At 36.8% G+C, this 27,094-nt stretch overlaps 1 protein-coding gene across 2 annotated transcripts in view; it reads left to right on the top strand.

The window, feature by feature from the left end:
• The window catches only part of NUBPL (NUBP iron-sulfur cluster assembly factor, mitochondrial), a 298,898-nt gene extending 275,587 nt beyond the window's left edge, over window positions 1-23,311 (top strand). For both annotated transcript variants that reach the window (XM_077126998.1, XM_077126997.1), the window contains 2 exons: window positions 2,469-2,551; window positions 21,295-23,311. In XM_077126998.1, coding sequence (XP_076983113.1) covers window positions 2,469-2,551; window positions 21,295-21,357 — 146 coding nt within the window. In that variant the 3' untranslated portion in view covers window positions 21,358-23,311. The remainder of the gene's footprint in view (window positions 1-2,468; window positions 2,552-21,294) is intronic.
• Window positions 23,312-27,094: the final 3,783 nt, after the last annotated feature.

The raw sequence follows: 27,094 nt of genomic DNA, 5'->3' as shown, positions 1-27,094 counted from the left end.
CTTAGAGATAGAGGAATTTCAAAACATTCCTATTATAATTTAATCCTAGAAGTTGAAATTAAATGCATTTTTTTCTTATTATGCATTTGCGCTATGTAACCACCACAATACCAGGTGAATACTAATGATATATTTTGATACATTGCTATAATTATAGTCACTAATTATATTCTGCAACTGTTTTTCATTTAACTAACCTAGAAAGTTCAAGTTTCCAAATCTGCGTAATAACATAACAGATTGACATTCACTTATATAATAAAGTAAATGCGTAATTATTATGGCATTATTGAATTAAGCTGGCAATATTGTAATTCCCTAACCTGTAAATGGGTGGTACAATTTTGTACTTCAGTTATTTAGAATGTGAAACATATCTCCTAGGGAAACAGTCGCACATATGGAAGTTACATTCCAACCAACAGCTCACAAATGTATAATTACTCTAAAAATATATCAGAAACAGATTACTGATCACAAAACTGCATAATATTATAGACTGTTGTGTCTAATAATGATATGGGAAAAATAACTCAGAGTTCCAACTCCATTTAATGAAGTCATGGGGTTCCAGAGAAACACCCATGAAAAGGAGCAGGAGCTCCAAGAACGACAAGGTTGCAGTTGGGGATGAGTTGAAAAGACAGGGAAAGAGCTCTCATAGCTGTGGCCTCCTGATTGGCTGAACCACCCATATGTCCTTCACTGACTCTGGCAGCTTCTTATTTTTTTCTATTGGGTTGTGTTTTAAATGATTATTTGGTAAAGTGGCTCTTCAGAACCTTTTCCATTATTTACCTACAGGCACAGTAATATATACATGGTAGTGAAAGGTCTCAGATCATTTCGCAGAAATCCGCTTTAACCTATTACGTGCCTGAAATAGGTTATTTCACTTCCTTCAGACCCTACCCCCCAAAGGTACTTTTTAAGCCCAGGTTGCTCCTCACTCATTCCCCACCCCTTTACTCTCTTTTATCCCTCTCCAGCTACAATTGTTTGCCTGTTAGCACTCTCACTCTGCCACCTCTTGTTTTATAACAAGATTTCCCTCCTCCCTTGGTCTATACTTCTATGCCTATAGGCAGGACCATCAGTATCTGGAGGGCAGAAGTGATGTCAATAGATGGCTCTATAAAGTTTTTCCTTTTTTTTCTCCCTCCATTACTGTAGTGGAAATGAAAGGATTCAGGATTCCTTGTTATTTTGGCACTTCATAAATCAAGAGAAAAAACTTATATGGATTCCTGAACATTTTCTAAAACCTATTTTCCCTTGTGTGCCCCTGTGAGTTTCCTAGAGAGTCTTAAGGTAATCCAAAGAGTAGACATCAAATTTACTGAGAAGTTCATCTTTAAATGGCTACTGAAATATTCATTTATTTTGTCATTTGACTATTGAATCTTTAGGAAAGACTTAAAGGGTTGATTAAGATCTCAAAACATGCTGATGAGAGGAATGTGAATGATGTGTTCCTCCACTGTGTAATTTATAATACTAAATTATAAGTTTGTATTTTAGAATACTTCCTCTGTATTAATTACATTGCACAGCATGATACTGAATAACTTGTTTATGAAAATCACATGCACATATATACACACACATTTTAATAACTTTTGTATAGATTTGGAGTGATTCTAAGAATGCTGTGAAGAATCATCTCTTATACTTAAAACTTCCTTTACTGCATTTTAAATCTCAGCATTTTGGCCTCCTTTGTCATGGTGTGGTAGAAAGAGTGTACTAAATGTTGGGTTAGAGCATTTTGCTCCTAAATTTTACCACCTCATATAGTATATGTCCTAAGGAAAGACATGCAACCTCTCATATGTCAGTTTTATCTGTATTGTGGATGTTCTTATTAGATATTTCTCAAGATCTCCTCAGGCTCACAAATTATATTTAATGCTTAAAATATAAATTAAAAATTTAAATATGAATTAAAAAGCAATAAGGGAATAATTCTGTCTGATAAAGAGACAGATATTTGAGATAACGGCCCTGGCTTACAATTCAACAGTTCTTGTAGCCTACTTATCTGCCAAAATCAGAAAGATTATTTTGTTGTACTTTTTTTAGACTGCTTTTCCTCCCCATCTTTTCCTCTTCAATTTCCTCTTATTATGTGGCATGATGTAAGATATTACAGAAATGATTTACAAATGCCTTCCAATCTATTCCTTGCTGGAAGATCTCCAACCAAAAATAAATCCCTTGGTTGGCTACTGCACGATTTTCATATATATCTACACAATCACCACACTACCTTCTAATGGAATAATTCGCCCTCGATTTTCATTTGAAATTTCCTTTTCAGAGATTTACAATTTGTGGTTAGTCATAACTCAAGTTGATTTGAATTGATATAGCTTCAGATTTTGCTTCTTTCCAAAGTTCAAGTAGTGAAATCCCAAATGCCTATATGAAATTTTCTGGTACTAATGGTATTTGTTGGGCTCTTTTAGGAGACATTCCTCTACACATTAATATAAGGGAATCTTCAGATACGGGCCAGCCAATTGTGTTTTCACAGCCGGAAAGTGATGAGGTAAGTTATATTTTTAAATACATATTGTTATTTGTTTTTATAATTACAGGATATATACTTTCTGATGTGTAGAAAATTTGAAAAAGCAAAGCTTATCTATTTACTAATCCTATGTAAACAAGACTTAGTTTACTTGTTCAAAGCATCTTTAATTTACTTACTTTTTTTTTTTTAACATGGGCAAGCACCAGGAATTACTAATTTTTTTAATAAGGTAGGCCTGTTAGTACGACACTGAACTAACAACAAAATAAGTTAAACTGTGAAGAATTGTTACCCAACCAGATTTCTCATGAAGAACCTGAACAATGAGAATTTGTAAAATTCTTATCTTGCTGGCTAGCATTAATCTAACTGCCACGATTATTATATTTCATTCTCAGAAGTTTAGCTGATTGTTAAGAAAAGGGAACCTAATGTATAAAGTATTGAGTTGGATATAGGGAAATTTTATAAAGCATTAGAGATGGTATTTTCATCGTATTTTTTCTAATATGTATGATTGGGGAGGTGGGATGGAAAGAGTATTAGTATTTTATTAGCCAATATTATTGGTGATACAGTATATATTTTTCAAAGTTGCTGAAGCTTTACAAGTTTAAGCATAGAATTTTTTTTTAACAGAAAGAAATCAATCACATACATCTCTTCTTTACTTAGAAACACTTGCTATTTAAGGTAGAAACTGAGTCATCATCTGATATATCAGTTTTAATATATCTTTTGTGCTCCTTTGCTGAATGGCCCCAATATTTTAATCTATTTTTTTTCCCTAGCTACTGGGTAAAACTTCATAATACTATTATTTTTTCTATAACTATTACTTCTTTCATTCTGGTTTACTTCCTCCAGTCTTCTGTGTGGAAAATGGAAGAGTCAAGATTGATTACTTTTATGAATAAGTAAGAGTAAACTGACTATCAGGAGTCTTGAATATGTAAAATAGATTCAGTTTGAGTTATCTCTTTAAGATACTGGAAGTTCCTTTCCCTTTCTTAAGGGTCAGTAGTTATGGTATAGGTGATTGAGTCGCTGAGAATATAATCTCTGAGAAAATACAGTGCAACAGTTAATCATTGTTTTTATTTTCTCTGCTTTTAAGATGTTAATGTTAAATTTCCTTTTTAGTCTTTTTTTAGAAAATTTTCAGATAACCTCAAATTATAACCCTTTATCTCATTCATAATTAAAGTCTGGCAATCCCGACTATCATAGGTGTGCTTTATTTTATGCAGTGGATGAAAATTTTCTTTTAATTACACTTTAAAAAAAGTTTTTATTTTGAAGTAACTTCAAACTTACAGGAAAGTTGCAAAAATAATACAAAAGCAATACTGAGAATTCCAGTATACCCCTAACCAAGATAGATATCCAAATTTACCAATCTTTAGCATTTTGTGACATTACATCTTTCTATCTCTCTGTCTGCCTACCTGTTATCTAAACATCTGAGAGTAGGTTGCATACATCATTCTCCTCTAACATGTAACACTCTCGGGTACATTTCCTGAGAACAAAGATACTCACTCTGTAACCTTAAGTTATGGCTGTCAAGTTCAAATACTGATATAAAGCATACAGTCCATAATCCAATTTTTACAATTGTTCTAATAATATTATTTTTTTTTCTGGTTTGGAATTTTTTTTTTATTTTAGTAACATATATACAACCTAAAATTTCCCCCCTTAACCATATTCAGATATGTAATTCACTAGTGGTAATTACATTCACAATGTTGTGCTACCATAATCCATTACCAAAACTTTTTAGTCACCACAACAAAAATTCTGCACCAAATAAGCCTCAGCTTCCTATTCCGTACCCTCTCCTCAGCCCCAGGTAACGTATATTCTACTTTTTTACTCTATGAATTTGCTTATTATTTAATAAGCAAATAATAATTATTTAATAATAATAGATCTAATTATTTCATATCCATGAGATCATACAATATTTGTCCTTTTGTGTCTGACTTATTTAACTCAACATAGAGTCTTCACAGTTCATCCATGTTGTCTCATGTATTAGAACTCCCTTCCTTTCATGCCTAAACAATATTCCAATGTATGTGTATGTCACATTTTGATTATGCATTCAACATTTGGATTGCTTCTATCTTTTGGCAATTGTGAATAATTCTGCTGTGAACATTAGTGTGTAAATTTCTGTTCAAGTCTCTGCTTTCACTTCCTTTGAGTATATACCTAAAAGTGGGATTAGCCAAGTCATATGGTAATTCTATACTTACCCCTGTGAGGAACCACCAGACTGTTTTCCACAGTAGCTTTATCATTTTATATTGCCACCAACAATGAATTCCCATTGACTTCCTATTTCTCTACATCTTTTCCAATGCTGGTTATTTTCATTTTTTTTAAATACTAGCCATGCAAATGGGTGTGAAGTGGTATCTCACTGTGGTTTTGATTTGCATTTCCCTAATGGCTAATGATCTTGAGCATCTTTTTTAATGTGCTTTCTGTCAATCTGTATATCTTCTTTGGAAAGATGTCTATTGAAGTCTTTTGCCCTTTTTTTGATTGGGTTGTCTTTTTGTTGTTGAGTTGTATGTTTTTTAAAATAAATTCTGGATAGTAAACCCTTATCAGATATGTGGTGTGCTGGTTTAAAAGGATGTATGCCCCCTAGAAAAGCCATGTTTTAATCAAAATCCCATACCATAAGGTAGAATAATCCCTATTCAATACTGTATGTTTGAAACTGTAATCAGATCATCTCCCTGGATGATGTGATTTAGTCAAGAGTGGTTGTTAAGCTGGATTAGGTGATGACATGTCTCCACCCAGTTGGGTGGGTCTTGATTGGTTTATTGGAGTCCTATAAAAGAGGAAACATTTTGGAGAATGGAGATTCAGAGAGAGCAGAGCAGAATGACATAGCCACGAGAAGCAGAGTCCACCTACCAGTGACCTTTGGAGATGAAGAAGGAAAATGTCTCCCAGGGAGATTCATGAAACCGGAAGCCAGGAGAGAAAGCTATGATGCTGTGTTCACCATGTGCCCTTCCAGATGAGAGTGAAGCCCTGACTGTGTTTGCCATGTGCCTTTCCACTTGAGAGTGAAACCCTGAACTTCATTAGCCTCCTTGAATCAAGGAATCTTTTCCTGGATGCCTGTGATTGGACATTTCTATAGACTTGTTTAATTGGGACATTTTCTCGGCCTTAGAACTGTATACTAACAACTTATTAAATTCCCATTTTTAAAAGCCATTCCATTTCTGGTATATTGCATTCCGGCAGCTATCAAACTAGAACATATGGTTTCCAAATATTTTCTCCCCCTCTGAAGATTGTCTTTTCACTTTCATGATGAAGTCATTTGATGCATAAAGGTTATGAATTTTGATGAGGTTCGATTGATCTGTTTTTTCTTTTGTTGCTTGTGCTTTTGGTGTAAAGTCTAAGAAGCCATTGCCTAATACAAGGTCCTGAAGATACTTCCCTATATTTTCTTCTAGAAATTTTATAGTCCTGGTTCTTATATATAGGTCTTTGTTCCATTTTGAATTAATTTTTGTAAATGGAATGAGATAAGGGTCCCCTTCTTTATTTTGCCTAGGAATATCCACTTTTCCTAGCACTAGTTTTTGAAGAGACTGTTCATTCCCAATTGAGTGGACTTGTCACCCTTGTCCAAAAATCAGTTGGCCATACATATGAGGGTCTATTTCTGAACTTTAAGTTTGATTCCGTTAGTCTGTATATCTGTCCTTGTGCCAGTATCTTGCTATTTTGACCAATGTAGCTTTGTAAAAAGTTTTAAAATCAGGAAATGTGTGCCCTCCAATTTGATTCTTCTGTTTTAAGATTATATTGGCTATTTAGTACCTCTTACCCTTCAAAATAAATTTGATGTTTGGCTTTTCCATTTCTACAAAGAAAGCTGTTAGAATTTTGTTTGAGTTTGCATTGAATCTATAAACTGCTTTAAGTAGAATTGATATCTTGAAATACTTTGCCTTCCAAACTGTGGGCATGAAATGTCTTCCGTTTATTTAGGTTTTCCTTAATTTCTTTCAGCAGTGTTTTGAGTTTTCTTTGTATAAGTTCTTTACATCCTTGGTTAAATTTTTTCCTAGATATTTGATTCTTTTAATTATTGTAAATGGAATTTTTTTCTTAATTTCCTCTTCAGCTTGTTAATTACTGGTGTATAGAAACACTTCTGCTTTTGTGTGTTAATCTTGTACCCTGCCATTTTGTTGAATTTGGTTATTAGCTATAGTAGCTTTGTAGATTTTTTCGGGATTTTTCTATATATAGGATTATGTTATCTGCAAATAGAGTAAGTTTTACTTCTTCCTTCCCAATTTGGACGCTTTTTATTCTTTTTCTTGCTTAACTGCTATGGCAAGAACTTCCAGCAGTGTCAAATACCAGTGGTGACAGTGGGCATCCTTTTCTTGTTCCAGATCTTTTAAGGAAAGCTTTCAGTCTTTCACCATCGAGTATGATGTTAGATGTGGGTTTTTCATATATGCCCTTTATCATGTTTAAGAAATTTCCTCTTATTCTTAGATCTCTAAGTGTTTTTATCAAGAAGTGATGCTGGGTTTTTTCAACTGCCTTTTCTGCACCAATTGGGATGATTATGTGCTTTTTCCCTCCATTCTGTTAATGTGATATATTACATTAATTGATTTTCTTATGTTGAACAAAATTTGCATACCAGAGATAAATCTCACTTGATCATGTATAATTCTTTTAATATGCTGTTGGATTCAGTTTACTAATATTTTGTTGAGGATTTTTGCATATTCATGAGAGATATTAGTCTGTAGTTTTCTTGACTTGAAGCATCTTATAGTATCTTTATCCAGCTTTGGTGTGAAGGTGATGTTGGCCTCATAGAATGAATTGGTGAATGTTTCCCCTTCTTGAATTTTTTGGAACAGTTTGAGTAGAATTGGAGTTACATCATCTTGGAATATTTGGTAGAATTCCCCTGTGAAGCCATTTGGTTCTGGGCTTTCTTTGTTAGGAGGTGCTTGATCACTGATTCAATCTCTTGTTGTCTGTTAAGATCTTTTTCTTCTTAAGTCACTGTAGATTATTTGTGTGTTTCTATGAACTAATCCATTTCGTCTAAATTGTCTGATTTGTTGGCTTATAGTTGTTCATAGTATCCTCATTTGATCCGTTTTATTTCTGTGGTTAAGTACACACTTTTAAATGCCTCCTGAGAACAGACTATTTAAGAAATTCTATAGCAATTTCTTATCAACAATTACTTACTTGTTTGTTTCCATTAAGAATTTAGATTTTTATGTATTTTTTTTACCACTATTACATTAGTGCTTTTTTCGTTTAGATTCTTCAAAAGCAAGGAATATTGCGAGAAAGTTCAAGAGTATACTTTAACAGAGAACATATAGCAATCATCCAAAGATAATATGATTTTAAACTCTACATCAGTGTTGATGGAATTTTTTTGTTACATGTTTTATAATCTGATTTATTTTTACACAAATATTATACTAATTGTTTTACTTTTGCTGCGTCACATTTACAACAGTTTGAGGGCAACCCAAATTTTGTGGTTTGGGCTAGATTCAATTTGGTGGGCAAAATAATGAGAATTTCATTTAATACACCATTAGCCTTGAATTTAAAGACTTCTGATCACTTTTAAGATGTAGACATGGTGCAAAATGGAAACAAAACCTGGTACCTTGTATTTGATTTGCTTCATGCAATATATTACTGCCTTCTCTTAGATTGCAGGCATTCGTTATTATTAGTCATTTTCCTAATAATAATAGTACCTATAATATGCCAGGCATTGTTGAGTATTTTATTTCTATTATGTCTGTCTTCGCAACTACTAATGCAACGTGTAAATAGTCCCCATTTTACAGATGAGAAAACTGAGACTCAAGGAAATTAAATAATTTTCCCAAGGTCACAGAACAATTAGTCCTAAGATATGATTAAAATGCAAGTCTATTCTTTACTAATGTTGGCCTCTTTCCATTATACCTTTTGTGTCCTATACTCATAGCTACATAATCTACAAGGTACAGTGCTAAAATACGTTAAACATACTTACTCAATTCTCATAACACCTTTGTGAGAAAGATATAATAATCTCTTGTTTGTTTTTGTTTTGCTTTGTTTTTTTCAAATTAAGCAGCAAAGGTTCATTTAAATTAAGGAACTTGTCCAAGAGTATGAGAAGCCAGCTCCATACTTAGCTCTGTGACACCTGATGCGTTCTCTTCCCAATGTAATATCTGTATCCCTTCCCAATTAATTTCAACATTAGTTCAATATCTGTTTCTTAACATACGTATGTATAGGCTAGCTTTCGGTCCAACTCCTTTTCATAATATCAGAGAGAACTAGAGAAGAAGATGAATAGACTTTATCCCTCGGGTCCTATTTGTGTGCACAGCAGCATGGTATAATACAAAGAATCGTAGCCTGGGTCTTAGACTCCCTGAAATTATATACAAAATATGTGAATGTATATATTTTCTGGGGAACTAGACAAGAGTTTTGTTAGATTCTCAGAGGGGTCTCTGACCTTCCCCCCAAAAAAACATTAAGAATTAATGTATGGATGAAATAAAAGCATTAAATCTGAGTCCACTTGGGGTCTTATTACTAATCTGCCACTTTCTAAACATGGCTTCAGACAACTTTCCTAATCTGTCTGAAGCTTTCATTAAAAGGGATACAGATGTGAAAATGCTTTGAAAAATGTCTATAGGATACAACTATGATTATTTATTATTTATTGCCCTCTGAAACTTCCTGTATAAGATGTCACAACACTAAATGTCTTTCCTCTTCCCTTTAATAAAGAATTCTGATCCAGTTATGCTCATTTCCTTATGTAAGGTCAAATAAATGTCAGTCTTTGATGGCATTTAAAAGTCAGAAAAGTAAAATTTTAGTCATGACAGGAGACCAGCATTCCCAGTTTCAGTTTAAACATCTTTGTGGTTGAGTTTAAACTGAAACTGTGATGAAGTCCTGGAATCAGATCCTTCTGGTTAGTCTTGTGGTGGCTCCTACTCCTGATATACCTCTTCCCTTTTCCCCTACAAACCTGGATGCAAGTGTACTTTTAGAAGCTGGTCCCAGTCCTCTCAAAAGATTCTGTTGTGTTTATGGAAATGTAATGCACATTCTACTTTGCATGTTTTCATTTAAAGAATGAAGTAAGTATTTACCTGCCAATATGATAAACTTCTGTAAAAGTTAATGGCATGGGCATGTTTCTTGAAGATGATTGTATAATGATATAGCTTTTGCAATGTAACTGTGTGATGGTGAAAACCTTGTGTCTGATGCTCCTTTTATCTACAGTATGGACAGATGAGTAAAACATGTGGATTAAAAATAAATAAATACTAGGGAGAACAAATTTTAAAATAAATTAATAGATTGAAATGCTAGTGATCAATGAAAGGGAGGGGTAAGAGGTATGATATGTATGAATTTTTTTTCTGTTTTCTTTTTATTTCTTCTTCTGAATTGTTGCAAATGTTCTAAGAAATGATCATGATGATGAATATACAACTATGTGATGATATTGTGAGTTATTGATTATACATCAAGAATAAATGATCATATGGTAAAAATGTTTGTGTTTGTATGTTATGTTGAATAATAAAAAAAAATTTTTAAGGGACTTCCGGAGAAGATGGCGGCTTAGTAAGGTGCGCGCATCTTAGTTCCTCCTCCAGAACAACTACTAAATAACTGGAAACAGTACAGAACAGCTTCCGGAGCCACGACAGAGAACGGACACACAGTGTACCCCAGTTTGGAACGGCTGGACCGGCTACAAGACTCCGCTGTGGTGAAGTCCCCGAGTGGTGCGCGCTTCCCCGGGCCACGGCGGCTGGCGGCCGGCGCCCGTCCCTCCCTCCTTCCTGGTCCAGCTGAGAGACTCGGAGAGGCGAGTTCCCCAAACCGCGGTGGTTGGCAGCCGGTGCCCCTCCCTCACGGACAGCTTCCCAGGCCGGCTGGGAGCTTCGGATCGGCGGTTCCCCAAGCCGCAGTGTTCGGCGCCCCTCCCCCACACATGGCTTCCCGGGCCGGCTGGGAGCCTCAGATCGGCGGTTCCCCAAGCCGCGGCAGCCGGCGACCGGCGCCCCTCCCACACACGCGACATCCCGGGCCGGCTGGGAGCCTCGGATCGGCGGTTCCCCAAGCTGTGGTGGCCGGCGCCCCTCCCCCACAGACAACTTCCCCGAGGGAAAGGAAAGAGTCTCCAACAGTAGTAGAGACTGAGTCCAACCTAACACCAATAGTGGCATTAATGAACAACTTCTGACTACTAAAAATAGGCCCTCAGCTCAGGCGAAATTGATCAAGGCGGAAGTTGCCGATTGGACTAACTGAAAAAGAGGAAAGGGGGCGAAACAGAGCCTTCTGCGACTGTTTCTACGGAGGCTTGGTTGCCTCTGGGCTCAGCGCTGGGATTACACAGGTTGCAACTGCCCCGAATGCAGAAACAGGCTGCTTTCAGGGCTCTCTACCACCTGAACCTTCCCCGCGGGAGGGGTGAAACGCAACTCAGGTGGAATCCCTCTCTCAAGGAATTCAGATCCCAGGACTTCACAATTTGAAGCCATTAAAACCAACCTACAACCTTTCCTCTGTCTCCACCACACACCCAGCAGCGAGATTCTTCCAAAGTTAAAGGAGCCACAACATCTTTTGCTGGTGGGACCCGCAGACAGACAAGCACCACATACTGGGCAGGATAAGAAAAACAGAGCCCAGAGACTTCACAGGAAAGTCTTTCAACCTGCTGGGTCCCACACTCAGGGAAATCTGATTAAATGCTCAGATGCCAGCAAAAAATAACAAATCACTCCAGGAAAATCGAAGATATGGCCCAGTCAAAGGAACAAACCAATAGCTCAAATGAGATGCAGGAGCTGAGACAACTAATTCTGAATATACAAACAGAAATGGAAAACCTCTTCAAACACCAAATCATTAAATTGAGGGAGGACATGAAGAAGGCATGGGATGAACAAAAAGAAGAAATGGAAAGTCTGAAAAAACAAATCACATGGGAATGAAAGATACAGTAGAAGAGATGAAAAAAACCATGGAAACCTACAATGGTAGATTTCAAGAGACAGAGGTTAGAATTAGTGAACTGGAGGATGGAACATCTGAAATCCAAAAAGAAATAGAAACTATAGGGAAAAGAATGGAAAAATATGAGCAGGGGCTCAGGGAATTGAATGATAATATGAAGCACACAAATATACGTATTGTGGGTGTCCCAGAAGGAGAAGAGAAGGGAAAAGGAGAAGAAAAACTAATGGAAGAAATTATCACTGAAAATTTCCCAACTCTTATGAAAGACCTAAAATTACAGATCCAAGAAGTGCAGCACACCCCAAAGAGAATAGATCCAAATAGGCATTCTCCAAGACACTTACTAGTTAGAATGTCAGAGGTCAAAGAGAAAGAGAGGATCTTGAAAGCAGCAAGAGAAAAACAATCCATCACATACAAGGGAAACCCAATAAGACTATGTGTAGATTTCTCAGCAGAAACCATGGAAGCTAGAAGACAGTGGGATGATATATTTAAATTACTAAAAGAGAAAAACTGCCAACCAAGACTCCTATATCCAGCAAAATTGTCCTTCAAAAATGAGGGAGAAATTAAAACATTTTCAGACAAAAAGTCGCTGAGAGAATTTGTGACCAAGAGACCAGCTCTGCAAGAAATACTAAAGGGAGCACTAGAGTCAGATATGAAAAGACAGAAGAGAGAGGAGTGGAGAAGAGTGTAGAAAGAAGGAAAATCAGAAATGGTATATATAATACAAAAGGCAAAATGGTAGAGGAAAATATTACCCAAACAGTAATAACACTAAATGTGAATGGACTGAATTCCCCAATCAAAAGACATAGACTGGCAGAATGGATTAAAACACAGGATCCTTCTATATGCTGTCTACAGGAAACACATCTTAGACCCAAAGATAAACATAGGTTGAAAGTGAAAGGTTGTGAAAAGATATTTCATGCAAATAACAACCAGAAAAGAGCAGGAGTAGCTATACTAATATCCAACAAGTTAGACTTCAAATGTAAAACAGTTAAAAGAGACAAAGAAGGACACTATCTACTAATAAAAGGAACAATTCAACAAGAAGACATAACAATCATAAATATTTATGCACCGAACCAGAATGCCCCAAAATACGTGAGGAATACACTGCAAACACTGAAAAGGGAAATAGACACATATACCATAATAGTTGGAGACTTCAATTCACCACTCTCATCAGTGGACAGAACATCTAGACAAAGGATCAATAAAGAAACAGAGAATTTGAATATCACAATAAATTAGCTAGACTTAACAGACAGTTATAGGACATTACACCCCACAACAGCAGGATACACCTTTTTCTCAAGTGCTCATGGATCATTCTCAAAGATAGACCATATGCTAGGTCACAAAGCAAGTCTCAACAGATTTAAAAGGATTGAAATCATACACAGCACTTTCTCGGATCATAAAGGAATGAAGTTGGAAATCAATAATAGGCAGAAAATTCACAAATACGTGGAGGCTCAACAACACACTCTTAAACAACGAGTGGGTCAAGGAAGAAATTACAAGAGAAATTAGTAAATATCTCAAGGCGAATGAAAATGAAAACACAACATATCAAAACCTATGGGACACAGCAAAGGCAATGCTAAGAGGGAAATTTATTGCCTTAAATGCCTATATCAGAAAAGAAGAAAGGGCAAAAATTCGGGAATTAACTGTCCACTTGGAAGAACTGGAGAAAGAACAGCAAACTAACCCCAAAGCAAGCAAAAGGAAAGAAATAACAAAGATTAGAGCAGAAATAAATGAAATTGAGAACATGAAAACAATAGAGAAAATCAATAAGACCAGAACTTGGTTCTATGAGAAAATCAACAAGATTGATGGGCCCTTAGCAAGACTGACAAAAAGAAGAAGAGAGAGGATGCAAATAAATAAGATCAGAAATGGAAGAGGAGACATAACTACTGACCTCACAGAAATAAAGGAGGTAATAACAGGATACTGTGAACAACTTTACGCTAATAAATACAACAATGTAGATGAAATGGACAAGTTCCTAGAAAGGCATGAACAACCAACTTTGACTCAAGAAGAAATGGATGACCTCAACAAACCAATCACAAGTAAAGAAATTGAATTAGTCATTCAAAAGCTTCCCAAAAACAAAAGTCCAGGACCAGACGGCTTCACGTGTGAATTCTACCAAACATTCCAGAAAGAATTAGTACCAACTCTGCTCAAACTCTTCAAAAAAATTGAAGTGGAGGGAAAGCTACCTAATTCATTCTATGAAGCCAACATCACCCTCATAACAAAACCAGGCAAAGATATTACAAAAAAAGAAAACTACAGACCAATCTCTCTAATGAATATAGATGCAAAAATCCTCAACAAAATTCTAGCAAATTGAATCCAGCAACACATTAAAAGAATGATACATCATGACCAAGTAGGATTCGTCCCAGGTGTGCAAGGATGGTTCAACATAAGAAAATCAATTAATGTAATACACCATATCAACAAATCAAAGCAGAAAAATCACATGATCATCTCAATTGATGCAGAGAAGGCATTTGACAAGATTGAACATCCTTTCCTGTTGAAAACACTTCAAAGGATAGGAATACAAGGGAACTTCCTTAAAATGATAGAGGGAATATATGAAAAACCCACAGCTAATATCATCCTCAATGGGGAAAAATTGAATACTTTCTCCCTAAGATCAAGAACAAGACAAGGATGTCCACTATCACCACTATTATTCAACATCGTGTTGGAGGTTCTAGCCAGAGCAATTAGACAAGAAAAAGAAATACAAGGCATCATAATTGGAAAGGAAGAAGTAAAACTATCACTGTTTGCAGACGATATGATACTATACGTCAAAAACCCGGAAAAATCCACAACAAAACTACTAGAGCTAATAAATGAGTACAGCAAAGTAGCAGGTTACAAGATCAACGTTCATAAATCTGTAGCATTTCTATACACTAGCAATGAACAAGCTGAGGGGGAAATCAAGAAACAAATTCCATTTACAATTGCAACTAAAAGAATAAAATACTTAGTAATAAATTTAACTAAAGAGACAGAAGACCTATACTAAGAAAACTACAAAAAACTGTTAAAAGAAATCACAGAAGACCTAAATAGATGGAAGGGCATACCGTGTTCATGGATTGGAAGACTAAATATAGTTAAGATGTCAATTCTACCTAAATTGATTTACAGATTCAATGCAATACCAATCAAAGTCCCAACAACTTATTTTTCAGAAATAGAAAAACCAATAAGCAAATTTATCTGGAAGGGCAGGGTGCCCTGAATTGCTAAAAGTATCTTGAGGAAAAAAAGCGAAGCTGGAGGTCTCACGCTGCTGGACTTTAAGGCATATTATGAAGCCACAGTGGTCAAAACAGCATGGTACTGGCATAAAGGTAGATATATCGACCAATGGAATCGAATAGAGTGCTCAGATATAGACCCTCTCATCTATGGACATTTGATCTTTGATAAGGCAGTCAAGCCAACTCACCTGGGACAGAACAGTCTCTTCAATAAATGGTGCCTAGAGAACTGGATATCCATATGCAAAAGAATGAAAGAAGACCCGTATCTCACACCCTATACAAAAGTTAACTCAAAATGGATCAAAGATCTAAACATTAGGTCTAAGACCATTAAACAGTTAGAGGAAAATGTAGGGAGATATTTTATGAATCTTACAATTGGAGGCGGTTTTATGGACCTTAAACCTAAAGCAAGAGCACTGAAGAAAGAAAGACATAAATGGGAGCTCCTCAAAATTAAACACTTTTGTGCATCAAAGAACTTCATCAAGAAAGTAGAAAGACAGCCTACACAATGGGAGACAATATTTGGAAACGACATATCAGATAAAGGTCTAGTATCCAGAATTTATAAAGAGATTGTTCAACTCAACAACAAAAAGACAGCCAACCCAATTACAAAATGGGAAAAAGACTTGAACAGACACCTCTCAGAAGAGGAAATACAAATGGCCAATAGGCACATGAAGAGACGCTGAATGTCCCTGGCCATTAGAGCAATGCAAATCAAAACCACAATGAGATATCATCTCACACCCACCAGAATGGCCATTATCAACAAAACAAAAAATGACAAGTGCTGGAGAGGATGTGGAGAAAGAGGCACACTCATCCACTGTTGGTGGGAATGTCAAATGGTGCAACCACTGTGGAAGGCAGTTGGGTGGTTCCTCAAAAAGCTGAATATAGAATTGCCATATGACCCAGCAATACCATTGCTGTGTATCTACTCAAAGGACTTAAGGGCAAAGACACAAACGGACATTTGCCCACCAATGTTTATAGCAGCGTTATTTACAATTGCAAAGAGATGGAAACAGCCAAAATGTCCATCAACAGACGAGTGGCTAAACAAACTGGGGTATATACATACGATGGAATATTATGCAGCTTTAAGACAGAATAAACTTATGAAGCATGTAATAACATGGATGGACCTAGAGAACATTATGCTGAGTGAGACTAGCCAAAAACTAAAGGACAAATACTGTATGGTCCCACTGATGTGAACCGACCTTAGAGAATAAACTTGGAATATGCATTGGTAACAGAGACCATCAGGAGTTAGAAACAGGGTAAGACAATGGGTAATTAGAGCTGAAGGGTTACAGGCTGTGCAACACAACTAGATACAAAAACTCAAAAATGGACAGCACAACACTATCCAATCGTAATGTAATTATGTTAAAACACTGAATGAAGCTGCATCTGAGCTATAGTTTTTTTAATTTGTTTTATATATATTTTTTTTTCTCTATATTATCATTCTATATCTTTTTCTGTTGTTTTGCTAGTTTTTTTTCTAAATCGATGCAAATGTACTAAGAAATGATCATACATCTATGTGATGATATTAAGAATTACTGATTGCATATGTAGAATGGAATGATTTCTAAATGTTGTGTTAGTTAATTTTTTTTAATTAATAAAGAAAAAAACTCAAAAAAATTTTTAATTTAAAAAAAAAGTTAGTGGCATGGGACCTATAAAATTAGTTGTTAATCTTTATCCCCTTACACTGACACTTGTATTGTTTGCTTTTAGGGATTAACTCACATGTAAAATTGTTAATTGTAAAGATTTCGTCTTTAGCGTTTTGTCTTCCTTCTTACTCCACTTTCTCTTCTTCATCTTCCATCACTCCCTCCTCCCAACACCAGGGTCTAAGGCTCTCATTCTCTGCCCATAAAATCCTTTACAATTAGGCATTAGGGATTTCACTCTCCCCAGAAATATTTAGCTTTCAGAAGAGCTAAACACTAAACAGGCGGTGAATAATTAAAGGTATGAATTGTGGTGAATCTGAGGCATCATTGACAAAGCTGGTTGAGGTGGTAGTACTCACCACAGTACCAGCTGAAAAGTACCACTGGGCTGCCGCCTGCTCAGCAGCATGGACGAAGCTTCTGCACATGCGCACTACTGAGGAGAGGGTAGTAAGTACAACTCCAAATATGGGTGGAATAAAACAGCCAGAGAAGGCAATTGGGGAAGGGGGAAAATGTGGACGGTTAGAAATCAGAACTCTTAAATTCAGGAGCATTGCCTCAGGCTGGAGTGATTATTGTTATTGATTCAATAAAAACCACCTTTTGCATTGGATTGAGACCAGCGTATGGGACCGTGACTGACTGACAATTGTGTTTTTTTCCTTTATATACAGTAAAAAATCTAATATTATCATGCACAAAGGTGTGCTATACAATATTTCTGGTAGAGAATTTCAAATGTAAGTGGAAACTTTATCTTCTAATTTATAAACCTTATAGTACAAATATGAAAGACTGTATGATAAATTAGAACATCACATATTCAAAGACAAAGGTAAAGCTCTCCATAAATCTTCTTGTGCTTCAGTTACCATGTATTCTTAGTTGCTTGTTAATAATATAGCAGACAGATAGGGTCCAGCTGTATTTACTGTGCCTCTAGATGGCCCAATAAAAACTTTTTGAACAGGAGAGAAGAGTTATCTATATAGAGTTGAGTTTATGAAAAAAGAGAGTCTTAATAGTTTGAGAAATCTAAAGCATACCTTTTACATAAAATGTGTGTGTGGACTTTTTGCTAGTTATGGATTACATAAAGGAAGGTATTTAACTTAATTATCTCCAGAGAGGGAAGAGTACCCAAAAAGACTTATTCATATAAGCTCTTCAATGAGACTATAAATTCCTTGAGGGCATAATAATAATAGCAGCACTACTAAGATTAATTGCATCCTCTTTGCCTCCTTTTCATATGCCTTATTCTCACTTTTACTCCCTGGTATCCTTTGAGGTAGGTAGTTCTTATAACCATTTTACAGATGTCAATACCAAGTTTAGAATAGTTAAGAAAATTGTCCAGAGCTTTGAGATAGTATGTAATGGAGCCAGGGTTCTAAACCATGTCTTTCTGACTTTAAAAATCCAACTCTTCATCTTTTTCTATCACTACATTCCACAGGTTTCCCAGCACAATGCCTTACACACAATAAGAACCAAAAAATATTTGTAAAATGATACTTCACTAGCTGAAAAAATTCAGTCTCAACAGCTTTGTAGAAATTGAAACTTTAAGCTAAGCACATTTAGTAGTTACTCAGCAAATGACAATTTAACCATTACTTAGAGACTGATATATTGGAAGTCTAAACTTGAAGGTAATCCATTTAAAAAGCAAAGGTTAAATGTAACAAATTTAATGATTCTGGAATCATTCAGTGGTTTTTGTAGCCTGATATGTTTATATTTCTAATTTAACCTAGGTAAGTACGGAATTATGGTCTTGTTTCAGCTTGTCTTAGTGAATTTAATAAATTGTCATCAAAAATATTGTTTTAATTAGCCCCTACAGCATCTGTTTAAAAAGCTGAAAAAGAGATCAGACTTCAGTTAGAAATATGAATGAAGCAGATCTGGCTAGGACTAAGGTAAATCAAACTAAAGTGTAAAGAAGGATATTGACCAAGTTTTAAAACTTCAATTTCTGTGTGAGACCAAAGGAATAGATGTTTATTTGGTGCAAAATTTATATTTTCCATAGCATACTAACTTAAGTTGTATGGTCAGTTTATTCAAACACCGTAATTACATGGAAACTTGAACAGGGAGTGAGATCTTGTTGGTTTGTACAGGTTACTGTGATGCCCTGATACATTCCAGAGTAATTTGGGCAGAGAATAAACAAGTATGTGCAGAGCCCCCTGAGGGACTGGAGAGAAAGTTGGAAATAATAAACTTCCCCACTTGGGACTACCAATTTAATAGGCCAAGACCTTGAACTTGCAGCTTTCCCTTATTAAACTTATTCCTGTGAAGGGGAAGCTAAGCCTTCTATAATGATGCCTAAATTTCACCCCCAGAGAACCTTTTTTGTTGCTCAGATGTGGCCTGTCTCTCTAAGCCAACTTGGCATGTAAACTCACTGCCCTCCCCCCTGCATGGTACATGACTCCCAGGGATGTAAAATGCCCTGGCAGCATGGGACATGACTGCTGTGGATTAGCCTGGCACCATGAGATTGAGAAAGCCTTCTGGACCAAAAGTGGGAAGAGAAATTAGCAAAATAAAGTTTCAGTGGCTGAGAGATTTCAAATAGAGTTGTGAGGTCATTTTGGAGGTTATTTTTATACATTATATGGATATCCCTTTTCAGTTTTTAGCATGTTAGAATAGCTAGAGGGAAATTCCTGAAACTGTTGAACTGTATTCCAGTAGCCTTGACTCTTGAAGATGATTGTATAAAACAATAAATAAAGCTTTTACAGTATGACCATGTGATTATGAAAACCTTGTAGCTGACACTTCCTTTATCCAGTGTATGGACAGCTGAGTTGAAGAAACAAGGACAAAAATAAATAAATATTAGGAAAAGAATAAAAGCATGGGATATTTTGGGTATTCTTTTTTCATTTTTATTTTTATTCTTATATTTTTTGAGTAATGAAAATGTTCAAAAATTTTAAAAAGATGTATTAGGCTTTAATACCTACAAAAGTTACTTGCAGATAAAAGGTATTTATAAAGATGCATGGGTAAAAATCAGCACATTGGATTTCAGAAAAAAAAAACTCTTTTTAAAAAGTACATATTCTTTCCATTTTTAAGCAAAACCTATTGTTTTTGTAAACTGTAGTAGATAGTGAAACCACTTTTAGATTTAGCGTTATGATTAAAATTACTTGGTATTTTGGATTCATTCCATAGTATGTGGTTTGGTGGAAAGAGCTGGGCTTTGGGAGTCCATTGGACTCAGGTTTGCATTTTTTCCAGTCTACTAATGTTGTGACTTCAAACAGAATTTCCTTATTTACTCCCAATTTTCTTTATTTATTAAATTGGGCCTATAATGCTTGTTTTGCATGATTGAGATTACTCTATGAAGTACTTGGTACATAATACCAGTTAAAATTTTAAAGCTTTATTCATGTTTTGAGAACTGTTCTTAAAAGATACTCTTTTAAATGAAATTTTAACACTTATGATCCAGCTGTTAGGGCTTAAGTGTGGTCTTTAGAAGTGAAGAATGTGTGAAACACACTTAACTCACTTGATCAAATTAGATAAACAGACCCCAAACAACTCTTTCTACTGTACAGAATCTGGAGTTGACCAACCTCAGTTCAAAGCCTGGCTTAAATCTTTTTAGCTATAATGATTTGGACAAGACTCTTTTCCTTTCTGGGTTTGGTTTCCTTGTCAATAAAGTGGAGATAATGACGGAATTTACCACTGTGAGAATACATGAAATAATATTTTTAAAATTTTAAGTGCTCTGTAAATTATAGCTATTATTAGTTGCAGTAGTAGTAGCAGCAGCAGTATGTACATACTGGAAATATATAAATGTATAAATTTTAGAAAATCTTACTATTGTGTTTTACAGTTACTTTTTATGAATAAGATAGGAGAAATAAGTAATATTTGCATTGCAATTGTTTAAGAGAACTGTAAAATGAAAATATCACCATTGATAGAACAACATGACCATTGTTCTAACTAGAACATGCTGGCACCAGATTTGTTTAAAGCTGTCGCTGTTCTGATGCATTGGGAGTGCCCAGCGATGAACTACATCACAGCTGAACCCAGGAATCCTTTCTTGGTACCCAGAATTTGCCAGGCGAAGGACCCTGCGGATGCTAGTTTTGCACTGTCTTCTCAGGGAGAATGAAGAAAATGCTTTCCAAAAATAAGCCATAGGGTGATAATAAAATAATCCTCCTTAAAACGATGGAGAGCTCCTATGCTAGAGTTCCTGTGTTGGCAGAATCTAACTCAGGATATCGATTTGTCAGAGAAGGTATAATTTTTATGCAGCTAGACTGGCGAACTAGTTTCCTGACACAGGGATTAGAGTTTGAAAAACAGTAATTGTTGGTACTAAATATTTTTCAGAAAGTCACCTTTCAGATAGTTACCTTTCAAATGAGCAAAAATATTTCCTCTCCATATCCTCTTGCAATATACGTAGCAGTGTCTTCTCACTACTGAATTTCCTCATTTCATTCAGCCTTTTTCCTATCAAGTTCAATGGACAACTATTGCAGAGTTTTTCATGAGCCATTTGATTTCTGGCTAAGGAGAAATATAGACAAATGAGTCTGTTCTTTTGCAGGCCAAAGCTTACCTGGGGATTGCCGCAGAAGTGGTAAGAAGACTGCCAGCACCTCCAGAGTGATTCTCCAAGCATCCTGGAAATGAGCCTGGTATTGACATTGAGGACCTTTGGATATTGGCAGTGTAATGGTGGAACCTATAGAAATAATAGCAATCATAGTTTTTTTTTTTGTATTTCAGAGGAAATAATGTCTTATTTTCAGATTGTGTCACCAAAGCAGTAATTCACAAATAAAAATTTTATGTATCAATGCTAATCACCACATTTAGGACTCATTTCTGAAAGCCTGTGTGTACCAGGTCCAACTGCACAGAACTGCGTTTTATTTTATTTGTTAAAGAATAATGAATCTGTGATGTTACAAGCCAAGCCTTCATTCAGGAGAGAACTGAACTTTTTTTGTCATACTTCAGAGTTAGGCATTTAAAGGATTTACTAAATTGTACCTGACATGTGTGACACCTCCCCACCAAGCTCTTTGGTCTGAGTTTGAGTCCTACCTCTAATACTATCTTGGACAAGTTCTTAATATAGATGAACCTCTGCTTCTTCTTCTGGACCAGGCTGTATCTCAGACTTAATGAATCGGAATCTTCAGGGCTGGGGCTGGACATATGTATATTTTTTTACAATATCATGATAACTTTGATAATCTCTGAAGTTATCTTGGCAACATCAAGAATGGCCACCAATGGGCACAAATGAAATCAGGAGGTAAGATATACGATAAAGACTGAGATGGTATAGTCTAGGAATGCCTAAAGTGTATAATAATAGTGAGTAAATGTGCAAATTTGAAAATGTTTTGCATGAGGAAGAACAAAAGAATGTCAATGATGCAGGGTATTGAAAATAGATGGTAAATATTTTAAAACTTTAACTTATGTGTGAGACTAAAGCAAAAAAATTTATTTGGTACAAAATTTATATTTTGACTAGTGCATTTCCTAATATAATTTATGTGGACAGCTTAATTGAACACCATAAGTACATGGGACCTTGCGTAGGGCAAGAGATTTTGTAGGTTTGTCCAGAGTGATGCCCGGTAAATCCCAGAAGGATTTGAACAGTGAATAAAAAAGTATTTGCAAAGTCCCCTCGGGGGGATGGTGAGAAAGGGGGGAAATTCAACTTCCCCAAGTGGAGAATTCTTGATATCCTCACAAGCAGTGGGGACAACCAAACCAATAGGCTGAGCCCCCAATCTTGGGGTTTGTTCATATGAAACTTAACCCCACAAAGAATAGGCTAAGCTTACTTAAAACTAGGCCTAAGAGTCACCCCCAAGAGAACCTCTTTTGTTGCTCAGATGTGGCCTCTCTCTCTCAGTCAACATGACAAGCAAACTTACTGCCCTCCCCCTCTCTATGTGGGACATGACTTCCAGGGGTGTGGACCCTATTGGCAACGTGGGACAGAAATCCTAGAATGAGCTGGGACTCAGCACCAAGGGATTGAGAAAATCCTCTCAACCAGAAGGGGGAAGAGATAAATGAGACAAAATAAAATGTCAGTGTCTGAGAGATTCCAAACAGAGTTGAGAGAATATCCTGGAGATTATTCTCATCCATTAAATAGATACCACCTTTTTAGTTAAGGTGGGAACTGCCTGAAAATGTAGAGCTGTGTTCCAGTAGCCATGTTTCTTGAAGATGATTGTATAATGATATAGCTTTTGTAGTGTGACTGTGTGATTGTGAAAACCCTGTGTCTGATGCTGTTTTATCTACCTTATGGACAGATGAGTAAAATGTATGGATTAAAAATAAATAAATAATAGGAACAAATGTTAAATTTAGTAGATTGAAATGCTAGTGATCAGTGAAAGGGAGGGGTAAGGGGTATGGTATGTATGATTTTTTTTCTGTTTTCTTTTTCTGAATTAATCCAAATGTTCTAAGAAATGATCATGATGATGAATATATAACCATGTGATAAAAAAGAAGAATGTTCATATTGTATGTTGGTTGGTTTTATTAATAAAAATTAAAAACAAAAAAAGAATGGCCACCAGTTATCAAGTGCTTTCTGTATGTCCTTGTAGTTAATCTTCCATTCATGTGAGTGGGGTACAGTTGTTATCTCCGTTTTAAGGATGAGAAAACTGAGGCATGGAGAGGTTAAGTATCTTGCTACAGGTCACTCTTCTAACAAGTGACAGAACTGAGATTTGAATTTCAGCAGGTAGGTACTGGAGCATACTGGATCCCTTCTTTCGTACACCAAGTGCATTAATTTCAAAACAGGGATGTAGTATTTGACATTTCCTCAAATTTATTTAATAATGAATATTTGTTTAAGGAATATTTCATGGACTTCGTGTTTCAAAGACAACGCATTGGAAAACATGTATCTAGTCTAGATGAGGCTCAGAAAGATAGTTGAAAAGGTACAAATATTGCTAAAACCATGTCATTAGTTAATCCTCAGGTATAGAAAAGTGACTTATTGCCTTCAATAACTTGACCTCCTTTGCCAGACAGTTAAGCTAAGAGTTGCATGTTAATTAATACATTTGCTGCTGTATCTGAACTGAAATTTATCGGCCAAGTTATCCATACTAATTAATATCGTGAATAAAAGTATTTATTGGCTCTTTCTCTGCCAGTGGCGCTCCCGCTGCCATCTAGCCCTCCTCTTCCCCCTTCTCCGCCGGCGCTCCTGCAGCCATCTAGCCCTCCTCTTCCTCTTTCTCCGCCGGTGCTCCCGCCACCATCTAGCCCTCCTCTTCCTCTTTCTCCGCCGGCGGCGCTCCCGCTGCCATCTTATCCTTCCCTTTCTCCTCCTACTCCAGCGGCTTTTCAACCACCACCGTGCCCTCTTCTGCCTTCACCAGCTCCTCCGCCACAGCCTTGCCATCCTCACGTTTCCTCCTCCAGAACAGCTACTAGGGGAGTAGGAAGGATACAGAACAGCTCCCAGAGCCACGACAGAGATAAAAAAGACAGCGTACTCCATCCTGGAACAGCTGACTATCTGGGAGAACCAGCTCCGGTGAGATCGCCGAGGGGTGCGAGCTTCCCCGGGCGGGGCGGCAAGCGGCCGGAGTCCCTCCCCTCCAACTTCCCGGGCCAGCTGGCAGAATTGGGCAGGCGGTTCCCTGAAGCTGCGGCGGCTGGCGCCCCAACCACGCGCGGCCCCCCGGACCAACTGAAAGAATTGGATCGGAAATCCCCAGGCCGCAGAGAACGGGGACCGGGGTGGTCCCTTCCAAACACGTGACTCCCTGGTCCGGATGGGAACGGTGCACTCTCCTGGGCCGCGGAGGCTGGCACCCTCCCGCAACTCTTGGCACCCTGGGCCGACTAGGAAATTCGGACGGGCGCTCTCCCGGGCTGCGGCGGCAGGCGACCCTCCCCGCATTCGGACCCCCAGGCCGGCTGGCACTCTTCCAAGCCGCTTCGGCTGGCGAACCTCCCCACGGCGAGAGTTTTCCAAAGTTAAAGGACCCACAGCACCTTTTACTGGTGGGACCCATGGACAAACGTGTGCCACAAGTGCCACCTACTGGGCAGGATAAGAAAAACAGAACCCAGAGATTTCACAGAAAAATCTTCCAACCTGTTGGATCCAGCGCCCAGGGAAATCTGACTAAATGCCCGGACGCCAGCAGAAGATAACGGATCACGCTCAGAAAATTGAAAATATGGCCCAGTCAAAGGAAGACACCAATAGTTCAAATGAGATACAGGAGCTGAGACAACTAATGCTGAATATACGAACAGAAATGGAAAACCTCTTCAAAAACCAAATCAATAAATTGAGGGAGGAAATGAAGAAGACATGGGCTGAACAAAAAGAAGAAATAGAAAAACTGAAAAAACAAATCACAGAGCTTATGGAAGTGAAGGATAAAGTAGAAAAGATGGAAAAAACAATGGATACCTACAATGATAGATTTAAAGAGACAGAAGATAGAATTAGTGATTTGGAGGATGGAACATCTGAATTCCAAAAAGAATCAGAAACTATCGGGAAAAGAATGGAAAAATTTGAACAGGGTATCAGGGAACTCAAGGACAATATGAACCGCACAAATATATGTGTTGTGGGTGTCCCAGAAGGAGAAGAGAAGGGAAAAGGAGGAGAATAACAAATGGAAGAAATTATCACTGAAAATTTCCCAACTCTTATGAAAGACCTAAAATTACAGATCCAAGAAGTGCAGCGCACCCCAAAGAGATTAGACCCAAATAGGCGTTCTCCAAGACACTTACTAGTTAGAATGTCAGAAGTCAAAGAGAAAGAGAGGATCTTGAAAGCAGCAAGAGAAAAACAATCCATCACATACAAGGGAAACCAAAAAGACTATGTGTAGATTTCTCAGCAGAAACCATGGAAGCTAGAAGACAGTGGGATGATATATTTAAATTACTAAAAGAGAAAAACTGCCAACCAAGACTCCTATATCCAGCAAAACTGTCCTTCAAAAATGAGGGAGAAATTAAAACATTCTCAGACAAAAGTCACTGAGAGAATTTGTGACCAAGAGACCAGCTGTGCAAGAAATACTAAAGGGAGCACTAGAGTCAGATACAAAAAGACAGAAGAGAGAGATATGGAGAAGAGTGTAGAAAGAAGGAAAGTCAGATATGATATATATAATACAAAAGGCAAAATGGTAGAGGAAAATATTACCCAAACAGTAATAATACTAAATGTTAATGGACTGAATTCCCCAATCAAAAGACATAGTCTGGCAGAATGGATTAAAACACAGGATCCTTCTATATGCTGTCTACAGGAAACACATCTTAGACCCAAAGATAAACATAGATTGAAAGTGAAAGGTTGGGAAAAGATATTTCATGCAAATAACAACCAGAAAAGAGCAGGAGTAGCTATACTAATATCCAACAAGTTAGACTTCAAATGTAAAACAGTTAAAAGAGACAAAGGACACTATCTACTAATAAAAGGAACAATTCAACAAGAAGACATAACAATCATAAATATTTACGCACCGAACCAGAATGCCCCAAAATACGTGAGGAATACACTGCAAACACTGAAAAGGGAAATAGACACATATACCATAATAGTTGGAGACTTCAATTCACCACTCTCATCAATGGACAGAACATCTAGACAGAGGATCAATAAAGAAATAGAGAATCTGAATATTACTATAAATGAGCTAGACTTAACAGACAGTTATAGGACATTACATCCCACAACAGCAGGATACACCTTTTTCTCAAGTGCTCATGGATCATTCTCAAAGATAGACCATATGCTGGGTCACAAAGCAAGTCTTAACAAATTTAAAAAGATTGAAATCATACACAACACTTTCTTGGATCATAAAGGAATGAAGTTGGAAATCAATAATAGGCAGAGTGCCAGAAAATTCACAAATACGTGGAGGCTCAACAACACACTCTTAAACAACGAGTGGGTCAAAGAAGAAATTGCAAGAGAAATTAGTAAATACCTCAAGGCGAATGAAAATGAAAACACAACATATCAAAACTTATGGGACACAGCAAAGGCAGTGCTAAGAGGGAAATTTATTGCCCTAAATGCCTATATCAGAAAAGAAGAAAAGGCAAAAATGCAGGAATTAACTGTCCACTTGGAAGAACTGGAGAAAGAACAGCAAACTAATCCCAAAGCAAGCAAAAGGAAAGAAATAACAAAGATTAGAGCAGAAATAAATGAAATTGAAAACATGAAAACAATAGAGAAAATCAATAAGGCCAGAAGTTGGTTCTATGAGAAAATCAATAAGATTGATGGGCCCTTAGCAAGATTGACAAAAAGAAGAAGAGAGAGGATGCAAATAAATAAGATCAGA

This window comes from Tamandua tetradactyla, chromosome 14 (assembly GCF_023851605.1).
Source record: "Tamandua tetradactyla isolate mTamTet1 chromosome 14, mTamTet1.pri, whole genome shotgun sequence".
Classification (NCBI taxonomy): domain Eukaryota; kingdom Metazoa; phylum Chordata; class Mammalia; order Pilosa; family Myrmecophagidae; genus Tamandua; species Tamandua tetradactyla.
The sequence above is the reverse complement of the archived record's forward strand: the minus strand, read 5'-3'. Positions and strand labels throughout refer to the sequence as shown.